Raw genomic sequence first — 20765 nt, forward strand, 5'->3', positions numbered from 1 at the left:
TTACTATCAATTTATTTATATATTTTGGAGTACAAACACATTATAAAAGGTTGTGTTTTTCTTCTCCTATATGTGCAAAAAAATGAAACCGTGACCCAAAAACTGCAATACAAACCGAACCGTGGGTTTCTTGAACAGTTGAACCACTAGTATTTACCTATAGTCAGGCTCTTGTAGACATATGTCCAAATAGTATTCCTCAGACACATTAACTTAATACAAAATCAATAATAATGTGCAACTGACATCTGTTATGGAACTAGTCCAAAATATTTATATTCCTTTTAAATTATATATTATAGATGAATTACCGTGCTAAACCAGCCACTGCTGGCTCTACGGTTTCATTCTGTCATACCACTGCCACACGCAGCAAAACCAAGCAGGGCAACCAAAGGTATATGAATAAAGAGCAAGAAAGCAGAGCAGCACTCTGCATCAAAGGGCCAACATTGCTCTCTATTTTACATAAACTAAACTATTGTCATCTTTTACACCATTAGCTAGCTACCCCATGGGGACAATTTCTATAAACAGACATTTATATACTAAATGAATAAATGGAGTGAGCGATGCTGCTCACTAACTGCTCAGCTATTTTGTTTACATTTTGGAAAGCAAGTTCTCCTCAATCTAAAAACACCAGATAAAACATTCAGTAAACAGGCTGGCTTTACTGTAACCGTGTTACGATTATTAGGAACAAGCTGAGTAAAAGATGAAGGAGTGGCTATATATTAATAATAAGATTGCAAGAGCGACGGACGTGAAAGAACCACAGATTATATGCCTCCGTTGATTGAGCACCAAGTGTGTTATAATGATGTGTGTAAAACATTGGTAAAAGGTTTAATACTTGTGATTTGGTGCCAAAATGTCCCCTGCATGCCAAGTTTGCTCTCTCTCTCTCTCTCCAACATATGAGTATTGGCCCAGTGCAAAATAGTCAGCAAAGGAAGAGAAAGAGAGAGTAGAGATAAGCTGTCTTGCATGGGAAGATCTGCTGCTCTCTCATGACACAGACCCCTAGCAGCTTATCCTACATGTGCACAACAGGAAGCCAAAGAAGAGTTTGCAGCTCTCTCTCTCTCTCTCCCTCTCTCTCTCTCTCTCTCTCTCTCTCTCTCACACACACACACACACACACACACACACACACACACACACACACACATACACACACACACACACTTTAAGTATGTAAAACTAATATTTTATTTATTTAACCTTTATTTAACCAGGTTAGTCCCATTGAGATTAAGAACCTCTTTTCCAAGGGAGACCTGGCCAAGACGGTCAGCAGCAAGAACACAAAGTAGTAGACACAAATAGAGATATAAAATACAATTCACAAACACTGAAAGCACTAAAATTTGCATTAAAAGAGAAATATCTGAAGACAAATGGGGGGACAAAAAGGAACTTTTCTGGGAGTCAGCTGTACAACAAGGGAAGCTAAAAACATTGGCCTGTCATAGAGTCTGCTTCTAAAGCCTTCATTTTAGATTTAAAGATATTTAATGCAATATAATGCGAATCGTCACGGTACAAAGCTTAATAAAGCAAAACATAACTAATGATTTGCTGTACCAGTCCAGCACACTTGACACATACATTGACAGCACTATATAACCAACCACTGGACAGCTGTCGTCTCTCATATGTGTCAGTCAATAATGCAATAACACAAAACGCTCATAGTTTGACAGCTAGTATTTTACACATTTTAAGTATGTAAAACTAATATAATGGGAATTGTCACTGTACAAAGCTCAATAAAGCAAACATAACTAATGATTTGACAGTTATCTAATTTATTTATTTTGCACAATTTAAGACTATACAACATAACAAAAAAAAATAAATGAACAATATAAAGTGCAGGAAGAGGCAAAAAAAACCAAATGGGCTTATCTGAAGCCTCCACCTAGAGACAAGATTAATATAAAGAAATAATAGTAACACTTGAAGCCAAGTCACACATTTACATTGACAGCACTATAACCACAGCTGGACAGCTGTCATCTCCTATGTGTCAATCACTAATGCAATAACACAAAAGGTTCATAGTTTGACAGCTAGTATTTTACACATTTTAAGTATGTAAAACTAATATAATGCGAATCGTCACTCTACAAAGCAAACATAACTAATGATTTGACACTTATTTTATTTTTAATTTATTTATTTTGCACAATTTAAGACTATACAACATAATAAAAAAATAAATTAATTCATATTATTAATAAATTAATAATATAAAGTGCAGGAAGAGGCAAAAAAAAAAACACTGGGCTTATCTGAAGCCTCCACCTAGAGACAAGATTAATATAAAGAAATAATAGTAACACTTGAAGCCAAGTCACACATTTACATTGACAGCACTATAACCACAGCTGGACAGCTGTCATCTCCTATGTGTCAATCACTAATGCAATAACACACAAAAGGCTCATAGTTGACAGCTAGTAAAGCTTATTAATGTGGCATATCAAAAAGGTCGAGGTGAGACATATACTGTGGATGAAATAAAGGGACATTATAGATGGTGGTGGTCTGACTCACCGAATGGTTGACTCCCCACATCAGCACGCTGAGCAGAGGGTCGCTGGCACGGAAGAGCTTCACTTTCTGGGCGACGAAGTGTTTCTTCTTGGTCTTCGTTTTGCTCGCAATTGCTGCGGCAATGCTGCTCGCCGAAGCCATCTTTTAAAGGCTTAGTTATTACAGTCTGTGCTGATGATCTTGACAGTGTCTTCTTCCCTTTTGAAGCTGGCACAGTGGCCACTACTAGCTCACGACTCAGTGATACCAAATACTATTCATTTAGCCAGCTCGCAAAAATCAAAGTCTTCATCCAACAGTCTCCACACAGCTTTACTGACACTATTGGCCTTTTACTTCGACAAAAAAGGAATAAAAATGAGGACAATCCGATGTGTTTAATCTAATACTGCTGCTCTCCTTCGCCTGCTTCCCTCAGCCCACATCATAAGTCACCCTCTCTCTTCCTTCCTTAGACTAGTCTGTGAGGTCTCTCACTGAGCTGGCGTTAGCATAGCTTAGCTTAGCATAAATCTGCTACCTAGCAACACGTTAGCAACCAATTCAGCTGCAATTAATAAACGTATTAAAACAAGTTATTATGCAGCCGTAAACAAATTATTAAAATGACACATTCATGACTTAACTAAAGGCTCTTTACTACCATAAGCTAACGTCCCGACCTCCGTTCACCAGCTAGCTAGCATTAGCCTGCAAGCTAACATTAGCTAGATAGTTAGCACACACAAGCTAACAAGCAGCTCAGCTCTTCCTCCTCCTCCTCCTCCTCCTATACGCGCTTTAGTGGTCAGTCAGTCCGTGTGGAGATGACAGGGACAGGGGGGGTGTTATCCTGTCATGCCCGTGCCCTTGTTTGAATTAAAAACGCAGAGGAGCAGGTTATTTAAACGTAAAATAATGAATCAACTCTCGTCTGCAGCATTGAGGTTCATGTGTTGCTGCTGTCATCTGACAGCTCGACGGAGGAGGAGGGAGGTGACAGCAGCCTGTATGCGCTTTGCAGTGTCTGCTGCTGCTGATTCGCTGCAGCCCCCTCCCTCCCTACACCTATGCCTATATGCTACTTTTCTTTTTAATACCACACTACAATTTAATATATTGCATGACCCTTACAAGTTGCATGACATATTGCATGATATATTGCATGATCCTTACAAGTTGTATGATATATTGCAGGATCCTTGCAAGTTGCATGATATATTGCATGATCCTTACAAGTTGCATGCTATATTGCATGATATATTGCATGATCCTTACAAGTTGTATGATATATTGCATGATATATTGCATGATCCTTACAAGTTGCATGATATATTGCATGATCCTTACAAGTTGCATGATATATTGCATGATCCTTACAAGTTGCATGACATATTGCATGATATATTGCATGATCCTTACAAGTTGCATGATATATTGCATGATCCTTATAAGTCGAAACAATTGAAAACGCCATGAATGAATGAAAAATCCCCCTTTGAGTGTGAATAGTGTAGCATTCACTGGACGACTATATCCCCATTTCAGGTGGCCATATGAGTTATAGTGTGTTTGCAGCTCGTATAATAATAATAATGCATTAGAAAGGACAAACCTGTGCATCATCACAACCATCCCAATCCTAATGCCACACTACAATTTAATAAATTGCATGATCCTTACAAGTTGCATGATATATTGCATGATATATTGCATGATCCTTACAAGTTGCATGATATATTGCATGATATATTGCATGATCCTTACAAGTTGAAACGATTGAAAACGCCATCATGAATGAAAAATCCCCCTCTGAGTGTGCATAATGTAGCATTCACTGGACGACTATATCCCCATTTTCAGGTGGCCATATGAGTTGTAGTGTGTTTGCAGCTCGTGTAATAAGTCATTAGAAAGGACAAACCTGTGCATCATCACAACCATCCCAATCCTAATACCACACTACAATTTAATATCGGTCTAAATTTAGCATTTTCATTTATTGACAATTGAAACACCATGAATGAATGAATGAATGAATGAATGAAAAATCCCTTTGGAGTGGAGCATATATACTGTGTATTTGTATTCTGGGGGTATCGTTCCAATGCAGAGGGTAGTTTAGTTTATTTATTGACTACACTGAGGGCGTTTTATATTTTAATAATTTATTTACTTATTGTGTTGAGTTGAATGTGCTACTTATTTTGTACTGTAATTACCTTATGCCTTTTCTATCTTTTTTTCTTTTCTTTAAGCTGACTCGGTGTAAACTGCTCAGAATTCCAATGTACTTAGGTGGAAATGGCAAATAAAACTCTTGAATCTTGAATCTTGAGTGTGAAAGTGTAGCATTCACTGGAAGACTATCCCCATTTCAGGTGGCCATATGTTTGCAGCTTGTGTAATAATAATAATGCAATAGAAAGGACAAACCTATATACACAACACGGTACAAAAGGTACTAGGATATGATATCACTTTGAGTTACATGACTCTCTACCTGTGTAATTTGAATTCTATTGATGGAAACGTACGAATAAGTGATAGATATCTGGTCAAGATATTGTTAATAGCTAGTAAGAAAGCTATCAAAAGGAAATGGGGTAGAGTGGAACCCCCTACACATGAACAGTGGATGGGGGTAGTAGAGGAGATAATACATAATGGAGAAGCTGACACATCTTTTAAGACTGCAAGAAGCACAGATGGAAGACAAGTGGGAGAAATGGACATTATTCAAAAACCAAAACAGGGACGAAGACGGCAGAAAGGAAAACTCATTGAGTTGGAAATGACATGAGAATGTATGGAATAATGGAAGTGTAGCTCCCAAACACCTGTATGTATTGTTCCTTATGTTTGTGGGTCTTACTGTGTACATGCCCATATGTTGTTGATATGTGTATAACTGAAAAACATCAATAGAAACTAAAGTCGAAGAAAGGACAAACCTGTACATCATCACAACCATCCCCCCATCCTTGTTTTATTGCTTTCGTTTAGATTATAATCTGAGGCTGATTTCAGGAGGGCAGGCAGAAGAAGGGTGATAATGTCCCACACCACCAACACAAGAATCTTTAGAGGTCATTTGGTTTTCTGGTGCATGCTGTGCTGTTTTCCAACAGCATATTGCTGTGTCAGTACCTCTCCAGAGAGCAGGAGGCCTCAGTGCACTGATGCTGTATAAAGCTCATTTGTTTTATGACTCACCCCTCACAGCAGCACCTCAATACTGTTCCAATGACCTGCACAGGACAGACTGCCATCCCTTCAACACACACACACACACGCCACACATCACTCACACAATGGCCTACAAATTCCTTTCCTTTGATTATTCAATATCCCCCCCCTCCCCCCATTCATTTTTATTTTATTTTATGGACCTTTTTATGTAAGTGATTTATAATCTCAGAAAAAAAAAGTAAGGAAATTTGTGTTTGGTGGATTATTTCTCTGTTGTTACAATGCTAATTGGCATTGTATTTTACATCGTTGGAAAGCCTGTTTATTTACCTTCACAATGATGTCCAACTTGTAAGGATCATGCATTTGTGGGATGAGCAGCACAGCTGATAATGTGGGTAGCGCCCAAGAAAAATTTGCCAAAATGCTCTGCCAATGGTAAACAGTGTATTCTCCTGTTGGTACTGACTCTTGTTTTGAGTTGTTTGGTGCACTTTCAAGCCACTGGAGTTACCCTGCACTATACTCATGCTTAACAGTCTCTTCTGCACTATATTCACTTTTTTAATATTCCTGTATCACAGCTGTTACCCTGCACTATATTCACTTTTAACAGGTTTCTTCATGTCCTTGTATTTTTTATATGTGGTATATTTTTTTGTACTTTGTACTTTGCACTACTAACTTTTTTACTGCCTTTTTACTGACATGTTTTTGCACTACGGAACTGTGATGCTGGAAACTTGAATTTCCCTCGGGATCAATAAAGTTACTATCTATCTATCTATCTATCTATCTATCTATCAATAATCCTTGAATAAACTTTGTTCCAAATTCTGACTTTTATTATTCTAATAAATAAATATTCTATTTATCTGCATGGCAGACGACCCTGTTGGCGTCAGTAAACTTGTCCTATCCACAAATTAAAGTCAGTAACGTCTGATGTATTTTAACATTAAATTGGCTTACTAATATATATTAGTGTGTATATATATACACACTAATATATATATATATATATAATATATATAATATAATATATATATATATATTGTATATATATATATATATAATATAATATAATATATATATATATTATATACATATACACACTAATATATATATATATAATATATATATACACTAATATATATAATTATATATTATTATAATACTAACCACAGCTAACAGATGGTCTAAGACCTTTTTGGCGTTGCCTAGCAACGCGGTGTCAACATCCTTTTCCACAACACTAAACTATTACAGCCTGCTTCTTCTGGTCGGCTATCATGCTAATCATGAATCTTGCACTTTTCTTTTAGTGGGGGAAAAAAAAAAAAAAATAGGTAAGTGATAGTGAATATTTGAGAGAGTGATCTGCGAACTTGTTTGGTTTGTGAGCGTGATTTGTGACAACGTTACTGAGCTGTCAGGTTATAGCTTTGTAGTTTCGCTAGCATGTGACTGCATTGAGCAGCTATTGAACGACTGTGATCAATAAACGCTGTTTATTGTACAAATTGTTGAACTCTCTAGGTCACAGAATGGGGAAGAAAGTGAGGAAGGAGAGCGTTATTACATGCAAGGAAACGGTGAGTAATGAAAGCTTTCTCATCAGCAGAGCTCACGTGTTTTTGTATTGTGTTATAAAGTGATTAAAAAAACAAGAGAAGACATGTGCAGGGACATATATAAAAAATACCAAAATATATTATACAGAGAAAGACAAATAACAAAGTACAAAAACAAAACAAAACAAAAACAACACAAGGGGAATGTGTGTGTGTGTATGATGTGGATAATGGGTGTGTGTTTGGCATTGAATGAGGCTAGATGACATATATTTACTCTTAAACACATATACTGTACACATGCACACAGATATCCTACCTTTTATGTGTACAGCATAGGGGGAACAAAAAGAAAACAAAAAGAAAATAATTAGTAAAATATATATAATACAGTATAGCTATATAGTATAGCTAATGTTTTTTATGAAAAGTTCCTATATGTCATGTCAATTGAAGCAGATGCCCATAGCCTGGAAACATACTGTACACCCCGGGACGGTATAATAAAGCAACATTATAAAGCATTTACATCTCTCCCTCTCTCTCCTCACTCAGTTTGAGCCACTAGCTGTTGAGGGCAAAACTCCAGCAACAGTAGTGCTGCTGCTGAGCTCTCCAGAGGAGGACATCCTAGTCAAAGCCTGTGAATCAATCCACATATTTGCAGAGAAAGGTACAGTAGACTAAACACAAACAAAATCAATAATAATGTGCAACTGACATCTGTTATGGAACTAGTCCGAAATATTTATATTCCTTTTATATTATATATTATAGATGAATTACCTTGCTAAAGCAGAGCAGCACTCTGCATCAAAGGGCCACAATTCCTCTGTATTTTACATAAACTAAACTATTGTCATCTTTTACACCATTAGCTAGCCACCCCATGGGGGACAATTTCTATAAACAGACATTTATATACTAAATGAATAAATGGAGTGAGCGATGCTGCTCACTAACTGCTCAGCTATTTTGTTTAGATTTTGGAAAGCAAGTTCTCCTCAATCTAAAAACACCAGATAAAACATTCAGTAAACAGGCTGGCTTTACTGTAACCGTGTTACGATTATTAGGAACAAGCTGAGTAAAAGATGAAGGAGAGGCTATATATTAATAATAAGATTGCAAGAGCGATTGGACCTGAAAGAACCACAGATTATATGATTTCAATCCACACATTTGCAGAGAAAGGTACAGTAGACTACCAAATGCTAACCCCTACACATAACTTTTTATTGTGAGCAACCCTACAGCTGAAATGCACAAAATATACTTGTGGCTGACCACTGTATTTACTATGAGATCTAGGCCTACACTATCATCTATTTTTCCCATTCTATGCGCATAAAGCTCTTGTATATTATGTAATATAAAGAAACTCATCTAGTGGCTGCTTTTAAAATGGCCTCTGGACATGTGTGTGTTCACAAAGATTCATTGAACTGGCATCACACAGTGGAACAGCACTGTTTTTTTTTCTCACCAATTCCTTTGATTTTTACTTTTATTTTTTAGATATTTTTTATATGAAATTATGATTTTGGATCCAGAAATGCCATTATTCCACATGGAGGGGGTTATTTGTTTTTATGTATTTGCATATATGTATATTTGTATCTATGCAGGCTACGCTATGTGTCTCCTAGTTTTTTTAGAGACTCTTGTGACAGTTCAGATGTGAGTGTGAGGGAGACGTTTTGTGTTTTTAGCATTATTTATATGAAAAGAGGACTTACTGCCACATTTGGACAGTAGGAAACCAAGCACAGCTCACACTATGCTGTGTTGTTATGAGGCTCCATGATATAACATTATATGTATATAACTATGTTTAATACCACTCGGTTTTAGTCTCTTATCCGCCATTGTCTTTTATATCCAATCACATTGCAGTGTTTATCTTCACGCTGCTTCACTGATACATAATACATGCCCACAGGCACTAAGGTCTGTTTGGCACCGTGCTTAATTTCCCTGATCACTGTCTCCCCCTGTTGTTAGGAGATGAGAACAAGGTTTCTCTGCTGGGACTCGGGGCATTGGAGCCGCTCTGTCAGCTCATCGCTCACAAGAACAAGCTGGTCAGACGCAACGCCTTCATGGCCTTGGGCATCATGGCCTCCAACGGTGTGTCAGACAACATATGAAATCAATGCAAACACACATTTCGGTGGCTTACAGTACAACTGATCTTCCTGACCATCTATGTGCTTGTCAGGCAATTGACTGTTTAGAGATTTGTTGACTGGCTAGAATTCACTGTTTTGTTGACTGATGGGTTTGCTCACTGAATAACTGCCACTCTGTTATTAACTTTCATGTTTCTACTGAAAGGTGATGTAAAGACTGCTCTTCAAAAAACAGATGTCATTCCAACAATCATTGACAAACTGTCGTCAGAAGGTGAATAATTTTGACCACAAGATTAATAGATTCAGAACTAGATATAATAAAAACAAACAAACAATGCCATTTTCTCTCCTATTCAAGAAGATATAGTTGTCCATGAGTTTGCAACACTGTGCCTGGCCTCTCTGTCAGTGGATTTCATCTGTAAGGTCCAGATCTTTGAAAACGAGGGCCTGTCGCCTCTAATCGAGCTCCTATACAGTCCAGACCCCGACGTCAAGAAGAACTCACTAGAGGTCATCTTGAACCTGGTTCAGGTGACTCACTGGCGTCAGCCTAGAGAGGGTTACAAGGGTGTGAGTGAAATTGAATGGTTCCAAAATGATTGTTGTATCTTCTATTGTGCTGTACTGTATGTATGAAGGACCACCAAAGTCGCGTGGAAGTACACGAGTTGGAAGGGATCCCTCCACTTCTGGAGCTGTTGAAGTCGGACTTCCCTGTCATTCAGCATTTGGCTTTAAAGACGCTGCAGAGCGTCACCACTGATAAAGATACATGCGACGCCTTCAGGAAAGAGCAAGGATTTGAGAAGGTCATGGATATCCTCAGTAACACGGTAGGTGTGTGTGTGTGTGAGAGAGAGAATGCTCATGTACAGTATGTCTTCATCCTGCCCTTTAGTGTTAATAAAAATGAGAGGAAAAAATATGGTTTATGTTTGCATCATTAGCTGGAAATGGTTCCATTTGAATTAACACTTGTTCTCAACTCCTAATGCCTTTCCTATCCCATTCAAGGTCTGTGTCCTCTACATCCTCTGCCCCCTATATATCTGTTTATTTCTTACAGCTCTTAACTGACCTTCATGCTGAGGCCTTACAGGTAGTTGCTAACTGTGTGAGTGACAGCAAGACCTTACAGCTGATCCAAGAGTGTGGAGGGCTGACGAGGCTGATGGAGTTTGTTCTCACCCCCAACGCGCCTGGAATCCAGTCCAACGCTGTCAAATGCATCGCCATGGTTGCTCAGAGCTGTAAGCACAGGAGACAAATGAGATTTAATCGTAACTTTCCAGCTGTAGGTTTGGAAGTCGTTAAGTATATTTAACACTTACTTTTATCTGTGTGTGTTTTCTGCGTGTAGCTGAGAATTGCAAACTGCTCCAAGAGCAGAATGTGGAGAAGGTCCTGGTGGAGCTTCTGTCTGTGGCGGACGTCAGCGTGAAAACAGCTGCCTGCCAGGCTGTGACCGTCATGAGCTCCAACCAAGCCAGCAAAGTCATCTTCAGAGACCTGGGTACATACGTGCACATTCACACAACCTCCTTAACATCAACACACTCGCCACGATGAAAGTGTGAATGAGTTGGATTTATGTTTTTCAGGTGGTATCCCTGCAGTCGTACAGCTGCTGAGCGATGAGAGTTTGGTGCTGAGACAGGCAGCAACCCTGGCCCTCAGCAACCTCACACACAGCAACCGGCTCAACTCATTGTGAGTGACAGTGACTCAAAAAAGACATTGAAAATGAATACTTTCAAGCTCTTTGAATGTGTATGCCACAAAGTATTAATGATATGTGCAACTTCAAACATTAAGTGATGAGTATGCAGTCTCTAAAACCGAAGCTTGGAAGGAGGTGGTATTTTAAAGTTGAGCAGTGTGCATTCGTCTTCACTATTTCACAAATGATTTAACACTCCATCTGTCTTCTCATGGTTCTCATGGTTCTCCCTCACTGAACATCTCTTTACCTCTCTTCTCTCCATTTTATCCCCTGACAAATCTTCCCTATACCCGTCGTCTCTCACTGTCTGACATCATATTTCAGTATTACTGTCTCCTTCAGTTCTTGGGACATTTAACTCCACCTCCCATGCGTCATCCTCTCACTATCCTTACTCTTAATGGTTGTTTTCCCCTTAAACTCTACTTATTTGTGCAAATCACACACTTTACATAAATTCTGTGCTGTTGATGTGTTATGAGACTGCATTTATAGTCACCTCCGTAAAACTCCCATCCATTTCTGCGGTATCTGCAGTGCAGTGTACGAGGCAGGAGGCCATGAGATGCTTGTCCAGCAGCTGTATGGAAGCTGTTCCAGGACGGTGGCCAACTCTGCTGCCACACTTGGCAACATGGCAGGACAGGAGGTCATCCGCTGCAGTATCTTGTCACATGGAGCCATACAGGCTCTGGTGGAGCCCTTGACGTCTACAGATACGCAGGTCCTGTTAAACACGACGTTGTGCCTGGCAGTGCTGGCCTGTGACACAGAAGCGAGGACAGAGGTTAGTGTTTTTGTGTGTCTGATGACGGTTCAGATTGCTGCTTTGTTGTCATGTTTGCTAATGACAAGAATATTCTGAAATTTGGAGAGGTTGAATTTTACTGTTACTGTTTTCATTCTTAACCCATATCAAAATCTATAAAACTAAAAAAAAATATATTCATTATGAACAATAGTTTCTTTTAAATTGTCCAGGAATATTGTACATGCTTTCCTTTTCACTCCCTGTCCTACATAGCTACAAAGGGCTGGAGGCTTTCGCCCACTGGTCAATGTGCTGTGTTCCCATCACAAGGATGTGTTGCACAGTGCATGCTGGGCTATCAATGTCTGTGCCAGTGATGTGCCTGCTGCTGTGGAGATGTGCAAATTTGGGTAAGACACTGAGATGACAGATTGACATCAGAACATGACTGATTAATCATTACATGTAGAACTGGAGGAGCGTTGTTAATTGATGTAAAGTTACAGCACAGTAAAAAGCGTAGCACGTTGAAGCCAACTCAGAGTAGTCTCTTTAATAGCCAGTAGATGGCAGTATAGGACAGTATTATGTGTGGCTCCAAAAGAAAGTATGGGTAATTTTGTTCATATGTGTGTGTGTTTGTTAGTGTGTGCTTTTTATCATCAGTGTCTGGATATCTGTTTATGTGTGTCTCAGAGCCCTGGAGTTGCTTCAGGAAATTAACCAATCAGTGAATCGAAGGAGCAGTTTCAGCAAGTTGGCTGAGATCAGCCTGCTTAACCACAACTTGTCTGTCAAATACAGCCTCACAGGTCATTTGGCCTCCACCGACGTTATTAGTGATGGCTTCTATGACGCAGGGAAGGTGTGTGTATGTATGTATACTAATGAAATTGATGTTAAACATAGGTCACTTAAAGGAATGTGAGTTAAATTCAAATAACAAAATTGGAGGATTTAACATTTCTTACGCATTCACATCTCTTTGTCTACCTTTTTTTAGGCTTGTGCAGGTCAGAGGATTCTGACTTTAGAGGAACTGTCCAAGCAGCCTGTCAACGAGCACCAGCCCATCATTGTTTTCAACACAGCAAAAGAGTATGTTTGTCTTAAAAAAACAACTAGAACGAAACATTGCTTATTATTTGTATGCATCATATTCGAACCCAGTAATAAAAGTTTGGACAAACGTGTTTTTTGAAACACTACAAGTACAGAGTGGGAAAATAACAGGAACAATCACACAGATGGTGGTAGAGCATTGTCTGAGACTTGGCAAGTTTCTTACACTACCAGCCACACCACGTAGTTTTGTCGGCACAATTTATTGTGGTTGTGAGATTACTATCACCCTCCCCTTGTCTCCTCCAATCCAAAACTCCACTTTTTTTCCTTTTGCTTCTCTTTTTCCCCTCTCTCCTCGTTGCCTTCAGTGTGCTCTGCTAGGGTGGCCTCTCAGGGTAAACGATCCCATTTTTTTAAGATGGCAACACACTCACAGTAAAAGAGCCTTTGTGTTTAGACTAATGGACTTGCACGCACAACCAGGCACAGCCATGAAGATTCCTGCACATAATACACATGCACGCTGACTGAGACACACACACAATAAAAAAACACACTGTGTCTGGCTGGACATGCACACACCCACACACACACTAATGCTCCCACAAGCTTCCAGCATTTTGATGAATTAACCTTACCAAAGAGAGCAGTATTACCCCCTCAGGGTACCTCTGGTCCACCCCATTTCCACCACGTCCCCCCTTCAGCATACACACACACACAACATCTCAGGCATTCTTAAGCAGTGTGTTATGTAATCCGTCTATGGTCTCATCCATGGCTTAGTATGACCCAAGTTTAACTCTATAAAGGAAAAGGGCTCTTATATAATTAATATAAGAATTGTTTTTATTACTTTTCTTCCTCTAATGATCAAACACAGTGCATTGTAGCTCCAGAAGTTTTGCAATCATACAATTAAAATCTTTTTTGGCCATAATTTTAAAATAGCAGAGAGCAAAAAAAGATTGGAATAATGTGTTGGACGATTGTATTGGCAGACATTTGCTCACTGGGCACCTTCTAATTTTCTCTTATCTATATAATAATAATAATGTGCGCACAAATGAAAGACAACAGCATATTGTCATTGCTTATTATTAGAGTGTATGTGTGCCTCTATGTGTTTCTACATGTGCTGCATGCATATACTCCTCTCTTGAATATTGGCAAACCATTTCAGAGACAAGAATAGTAGGATCTCTCACACATGCATACTGTACATATTTCAATGTGCATAGGCTACTGTGCATTACAAGTACAGAAAGAGACACCCAAATATTGTACACACCTGGCAACAACTGAAATATACAAAAAGAACAGTGAAAAATAGAATAACGGTGCCGTGTTCAGTTATATAAACTGTGTATTTCTGTTGCAGAGAGACGGTGTATGTGCCAGAAGAGAGGCAGAGCAACCCATTAGAAATAGACACCAGCAGCAAGGCAGACCGCAGGACACCAAGGTGAGAGTGTCTGTGGATGTGGGTGGTGGGAATACGTACAGTATGTATAACACTGCCTCGCTTATTTTTTTGCCAGAAGTATTCTCAGTAGTATAGTATAGTCCAGTAGTATTCTTCCCTATTTTTAAGACACTGACTCAGATTTCATTTTAATTCACTGTCTCTCTGCACAGGAAGAAGAAAGTGGAGACCCAGCCTGAGTCTCCTGCAGAGAAGCCGTGGAAGATGATGGATGACGTCTCATTGCAGCTTCTAGTTAAAGAGGCCAAAGAATCCATCATCCCACTGAGTGATGAACGAGAGCAGTGTGCTGCCTTGGCCAGGTGACGGATTAATGCAGTCGGCACATAACCAACATGCACAGATGTCACTACAGAAAATCATCTCATATTATATGACTGGCAGCCATTGTTGTCAATTCTCCAAAACCTTGGAAACAAGTTGAAACACTCTGGAAACTGTATTTGCGCATCAGGAGCCTCATTACAGAAAAATATCCCAACTGCTTCTCCTATCTTAACTTATGTTTCAAAGATATTACAAATCCTATCTTTCTATTACAGAATCTATTCCTAAACTCATGGCGGTATCCTATCCTATCTCAGACCTCCTATCTTATGTTAACTTAAGAAATCCGAACTATCACTGTAAATTTGATTCTTCGAGGGAGGACAGGAAAGCGCATCTTTTCGGGGAGTTTTCTTCTCAATTATCGGCCCAGGACATGTCGATTAAAATTAATTGTGGCGGTCGATATTATATACCCATTAATACATGGTCTGGGACATTTAAAGTATCATCATACAGTTTGAGTAGCCTTTCAATCATTATATTTTGGTGTTCACGTTGTTCCCCATCTTCATTGTCATTGTCATACAGTCCTAACAGCATTGCTGCTGCCATTTTTGGCAATCATTTTGAATTTAGGATTCATAACTTGGGAAATCCCTAAGTTAGGAGAGTTCTGTAATAGCTGAATTCCTATCCTTATATATGACTTTTTTCCTAAATGCAGTTACGAACATGTTTCTGTAATACCACAAATCCTAAATGTCATCCTAAACTGAGATAATACAGTATTTCAGACTACAGTTTCTATAATGAACCCCAGCTCATAAGTTGTTGGTAAAGGTTTACTAAATATGAAGTGGCATTTAACAGCATTATACCTAGCATACCACTGTGAGCCGTGAGGATGCAGAACAAACACACCGCACATTTTGAAGGTTCCTGCATTGTAATGAGTTTTGTGTGCATGGATTTGGATTTGCCAGGCTGGTGAGCGAAGCCATGGGCGGAGCGGTGGAGATGGAAAAGTTGCACGAGTTCTCATGGGTGCTGCACCTCAGCGAGCTCGAGTTTCACCTTCAGTGTAATGTCGTTCCAATCGGTTTGATCAGCAGGGGAATCTTCTGCCATAGGGCACTTCTCTTCAAGGTACCACTAACCTAGCTACCACACAGCATCACCAGCAGCAATCCCTTCCTTTACATTTCACCCACATCTTTTAATTAAGCCCCTTCTCAAGTTCTCCCCATCCTCCACTTAAAGTATTATTATTACAACCCTCTCCATTTCATCCATCTCTTCTTTACAAAATCATAATCGACCCCTCTTCTCTCTTTTGCATTTCAGTGTCTGGCTGACTGCATCGGAATAAGCTGCACACTTGATAGAGGCGAGTACAACCGGGCTTGGAACGAGGTACTCCTCTTCAATGGGAATCCCTCCAGGAATGAGCCCTCTTCACAGCCCTGTCGCTATATAGTAGACCTCATGCACCAGCCTGGAAGACTGCTGACAGCCAGTACCCCTGCTGCTGAGCAATACCAGACTATATAGACCAACACTGTAGAGTACAAATACTGTAGTACATAATGCTGTGACCAGACATTTTACTCACATGCATTATAGATATTGATTTGTATTGCATGTGTATTTGTAGAGTATTATTCAATATGTCAGTTGATTATTTTGGTGCAAACACAAGCCAAAATGAAGAATGCTGTTAGTGTTCTTCTCTAATAAACACACTGGTTTAACCTGGTTCTTCACCTCAGATGACTCACAATGTTGTAACTGAAGAGAAAAGACTGGTGGGGTCAAACAGTGTCACGGTGCTGCACCACAGTTAAATGTTAGAGTTGATTATCAGGTCTTTATCTGCTGTTTGAACTCAATTGAGGTCAAATAACTGTAAGGAAAATATATTTTTGTCAGGAGACATACTGCATTCTAGGATTACTCATCTAAACTCAAATAGAGTTCCTCTAATATAGAGCTGCAACGATTAATCGATTAGTTGTTAATTAGCAAATTAATTGCCAACTATTTTGATAATTGATTAATTGGTTTGAGTAATTCTTTAAGAAAAAAAAGTCAAAATTCTCTGATTCCAGCTTCTTAAATGTGAATATTTTCTGGTTTCCTGACTCGTCTATGACTGTAAACTGAACATATTTGAGTTGTGGACAAAACAAGAAATTTTTGGTGGGCTTTGGGAGATACTGATCAACATTTTTCACCATTTTCTGACACTTTAGACCAAACAACTTATCGATTAATCAAGAAAATAATAGACGGATTAATCAACAATGAAAATCATTATATGCAGCCCTACTCTAATATGTGTCTGATTTATTATTTAAGATAAGATAAGATAAGATATTCCTTTATTAGTACCGCAGTGGGGAAATGTGCAGTGTACAGCAGCAAAGGGGATAGTGCAAAAAATAAGATGCATCAGCTAAAACAGTAAAAAAAAAGAGCTAAACAAAGTGTAACAAAATATGCAGTATATACAGTATTGAAAATAAACAGACTATTAACAAAATTGCACAAGTGGAAAATAATATTGCAGAGTGAGAATTAAATGAAATGCCACCTGCAAATGTTGTTTGTTTGTTGTTGAAAATTTCAGAGTTCCCATTATATCTTTTGGTTTACAATTACCTCACTGTGCAATACTACTAGTTTTGTTGAAAAAAAACAAAAAAAACACACACACACACTTCCTATGTCCCTTGGTAAATGTGGGTCAAAGCCCCTTGAGGCAAATTGGTGATTTGTGGACTATATAAATAAACTTGACTTGACAGATTGTTCCTCCAAATTCAGCTTTTTTTTTTTTTAGAGCCATAAAGCTGCTACACAATTATGGTGCTCTTTGCACATTGTCTAGCAATAAAAAAGAGCCAGTGAACCTTGTCCACTTTAACCTACATTATAGCTGGAGGTGTGACAGGTCACCCAGCTATAACAGAGTGGATCAGTCGATAGAGGACCAGCGAGAACTCGCCTCGGCATGAACGATCAGGACTCAGCGAGCGCACTTGGCTCCCTCTGATATCAGCACTTGACTTTAGACACAGACACACAACTGCTGCAGCAACCATGTCTCGTTTCGTCGCCCGTCTCTTCGTAGTAGTTTCTCAGCATGCCACGGCCAGATCCGCGGTGTTACCGAGGAGGATCCCGGTGTTCATGCGTCCTCTATCCACATCTAAAGGTACCTTTGGTTTCTTTACTGTTACTGTTACTCTGATCTAGTATCTCAGGCAGTAAACTCCTGCAGGTGCACCATGCTGCAGTTTGCTCACCAAGTACTAACAATAAGAAACATGCAGCTACAGGTTATTGCTTGTGCAAAAATGGACTGTGGTTAATACTAATACTTACTTTTTCGGTTGATTGCGGTCACAACATTTTTTTAATTAATGTGTATTTTAGGCTACTTGATTGACCAGAACCTATGGATTTAATGTTCTTTTACTTTGTTCAGTATGCACAACAAAACTCAAGCATCTCAGGCTGTAAACTCCTGCAGGTGCACCATGCTGCAGTTATTGCTTGTGCAAAAAGGACTGGTTAATACTAATACATTTAATTCCATTACTTTTAATTGTATTTTAGGAGTTAGGATTAAGTGAAATTTTATGACCAAGTTCTAAGTCATATAATAGTAAACATTTTCTCAATTTACCATATTAGTGTTCAGGGTATGTGGTCTAATGTTGTGGGTTCTGTTTTGAAAAGGTTTTGGAAATCCTGCAATAGATAGTGATTTTAATAATTGATTGCTGTCAAAACATTTTTTTTATTTATGTGTATTTTACGCTACTTGATTGATCAGAACCAATGTATTTATGTTATTTTACTATGTTCAGTATATGCACAACAAAACTCCACTGTGACTTCTTCATTGTACCTCTGCAGGCCTGCAGTCTCTCACCCGTTATAATGAGGGTACAGACTGGCAGAAGAAGCTGACCCCAGAACAGTATGTAGTCACGAGGGAGAGGGGGACTGAGGTGGTGAGTACTGCATACAGCATGCACATCCGTACAGGGATTTGTGTCAAGCCAACATTATCTCTGTCTACCAGACTGACACACATAATATGTATCTGATTAACAATCGGCACAGTTCCAGGTGGACTTTGCTCATCACTTGCATTGTTGTCAGGTTCAACCAGTCAAGCTACAAACATGGTGTTTTATGATTAGAAGCTATCAGCTTGAAACACAGAGCGTGTAATAATAATAATAATAATAATAGGAATAAGAATAATAAGAAGACAAGTTACTGTATTGCACTTACAAAATCCTTATAATCAAAAAGCTTAAGGACGCAAAACCAAAATCTAACAGTTGTGTGTGTTTTCAGCCCTTTAGTGGGATCTACCTTAACCATGCTGAAGTGGGGATGTACCACTGTGTCTGCTGTGAGGCTCCACTTTTCAGGTAACCTGAGTGTTAATGTGTGAACACTTCTCCAGTTATACATATTTTCTATATTTGCATTTATTTTTATTACTGTTTGATATATGTGTATGCACTGTCAGAATTGCTTTGTGCAATATTACTATGATTTTTTTTACTTAGACAGACAGCCATGAGAGAATTTTTGTCTTTATATAGAAATGTGTTAGCAGATGCTCATTGAGGAAATGTTCCTTCCTCTATCAATAGTTCAGAGGCTAAGTATGACTCGGGGACAGGCTGGCCAGCATTCAAAGAGGCTCATGGGACATGGGAGCGGGACGAAAGCCTTGCCTCCGTCATTCGTCGCCCTGACAACAGCCTGGGTAGTGCTGGGACAGAGGTCCTTTGTAAAAATGTGAGTTGTTCTCTGCGCTATGAAGCCAAAGTTCACTTTGCTTTAGTTGCTCTACTTAATGTAGCTTTGTGTGTGTTTTTTTTAATAAAGCAAATTGTTTAATATTTACATTGAGAATTTCATGCATCATTTTCTTCATATACAAGTGTTATTTTTGGTTGGTTTATGACTTATATGTTTGTGTTTGATGCAGTGTGATTCCCACCTGGGTCATGTGTTTGAGGATGGACCGGACCCGACAGGTCAGCGGTTCTGTATCAACAGCGTGGCCCTCACGTTTGAACCCAGAGGAAACGGCAAACCTGACAAGGATGAGAAGGATTAATATCTGGACTTGAAAACGCAATTATGTTTCATTTCACATCAGTCCATTTAAGAGGCAAATTGAAGGACCACCTAAATGTCAGAGCATTCATTCCACGGTTTTGATCTAAAAATGTGTGACACTTTGTGTGGAACAAAGTGTCTTAAAAGGATAGTTTGGCTGTTTTGAGGTGGGGTTGTATGAGGTACTTATCCATAGTCGGTGGATGAGACAGTAGATGACGGTCGGCACGCCCCCAGTTTGGAGAAGCAGACAGGAGTTACCTCAGGGAACCAAAGCAAAGCTGTGGACGGGGGCGGCAGCTAAACATATTTTAGCCTCCTAAGAGAAAGGCTCACCTAAAAAAAATCAATATCACTTTAAGTGTACGCTATATTTAGAATATTTTCGCAAGTTTACCTTGCTGTGAGACAGCTATTCAGTCTATGTTTCCGACGGGGAACTGAAGCTGTTATCTATGCTCTCGCCAGAGCAACCAGACTCCATTGAAAAAAAACAGTTATTTTACCTCGCAGGACACAGGAGTTGTTGGTCTACCGTTGCCTCGATCGGTTAGTTTGTGTTATTGTGTGACTTTGGTTAGTTCAGATTCACCAAAGTCATACAATAGCACCAACAAACTAACAGATGGAGGCAACGGTAGACCAGCAAGCCCTGTGTTCTGCGAGGCAAAATCCCAGGTTTTTTCAATGGAGTCTGGTGGCTTTGGTGAGGACATAGATAAGAGAGTCAGTTTCCCAAAAATATTCTAAATATAGCGTACACTTGAACTGATATTGATTCTTGTAGGTGGCTAAAATAAGTTTTGCTGCTGGCCCTGTCCACAGCAGTACATTGCTTTGGTTCCATGTGGTAACTCCTGTTTGCTTC

The 20765-nt window shown here is 39.1% G+C and overlaps 3 protein-coding genes across 6 annotated transcripts in view; 2 read left to right on the forward strand and 1 right to left on the reverse strand.

Annotated features, from left to right (window-relative positions):
* The window catches only part of pip4k2aa (phosphatidylinositol-5-phosphate 4-kinase, type II, alpha a), a 36619-nt gene extending 33084 nt beyond the window's left edge, over positions 1–3535 (reverse strand). The window contains exon 1 of one of the 3 annotated variants that reach the window (XM_037756375.1): positions 2566–3535. In XM_037756375.1, coding sequence (XP_037612303.1) covers positions 2566–2706 — 141 coding nt within the window. In that variant the 5' untranslated portion in view covers positions 2707–3535. The remainder of the gene's footprint in view (positions 1–2565) is intronic. The other 2 variants (XM_037756374.1, XM_037756376.1) reach the window with 2 other exon arrangements.
* Positions 3536–6951: 3416 nt separating this feature from the next.
* On the forward strand, positions 6952–16511 carry armc3 (armadillo repeat containing 3). Of its 2 annotated transcripts, none has more exons than XM_037756370.1 (18): positions 6952–7080; positions 7273–7331; positions 7866–7983; positions 9315–9440; positions 9648–9716; positions 9804–9979; positions 10087–10281; positions 10515–10698; positions 10809–10961; positions 11050–11158; positions 11709–11958; positions 12196–12332; positions 12619–12787; positions 12926–13020; positions 14369–14452; positions 14626–14775; positions 15727–15889; positions 16088–16511. In XM_037756370.1, the coding sequence occupies exons 2-18, from the start codon at positions 7284–7286 to the stop codon at positions 16292–16294; spliced, it is 2433 nt and encodes an 810-aa protein (XP_037612298.1). In that variant the 5' UTR covers positions 6952–7080; positions 7273–7283; the 3' UTR covers positions 16295–16511. The 2 variants fall into 2 exon arrangements, with proteins under 2 accessions (XP_037612298.1, XP_037612299.1); XM_037756371.1 differs by having other exon boundaries at positions 9807–9979.
* Positions 12844–20155, forward strand: msrb2 (methionine sulfoxide reductase B2). The gene is made up of 7 exons (XM_037756377.1): positions 12844–12850; positions 17682–17689; positions 17841–17960; positions 18668–18765; positions 19118–19194; positions 19423–19570; positions 19764–20155. The coding sequence occupies exons 3-7, from the start codon at positions 17846–17848 to the stop codon at positions 19893–19895; spliced, it is 570 nt and encodes a 189-aa protein (XP_037612305.1). The 5' UTR covers positions 12844–12850; positions 17682–17689; positions 17841–17845; the 3' UTR covers positions 19896–20155.
* Positions 20156–20765: the final 610 nt, after the last annotated feature.

The sequence above is a fragment of the Sebastes umbrosus genome, chromosome 21, assembly GCF_015220745.1.
Source record: "Sebastes umbrosus isolate fSebUmb1 chromosome 21, fSebUmb1.pri, whole genome shotgun sequence".
Classification (NCBI taxonomy): domain Eukaryota; kingdom Metazoa; phylum Chordata; class Actinopteri; order Perciformes; family Sebastidae; genus Sebastes; species Sebastes umbrosus.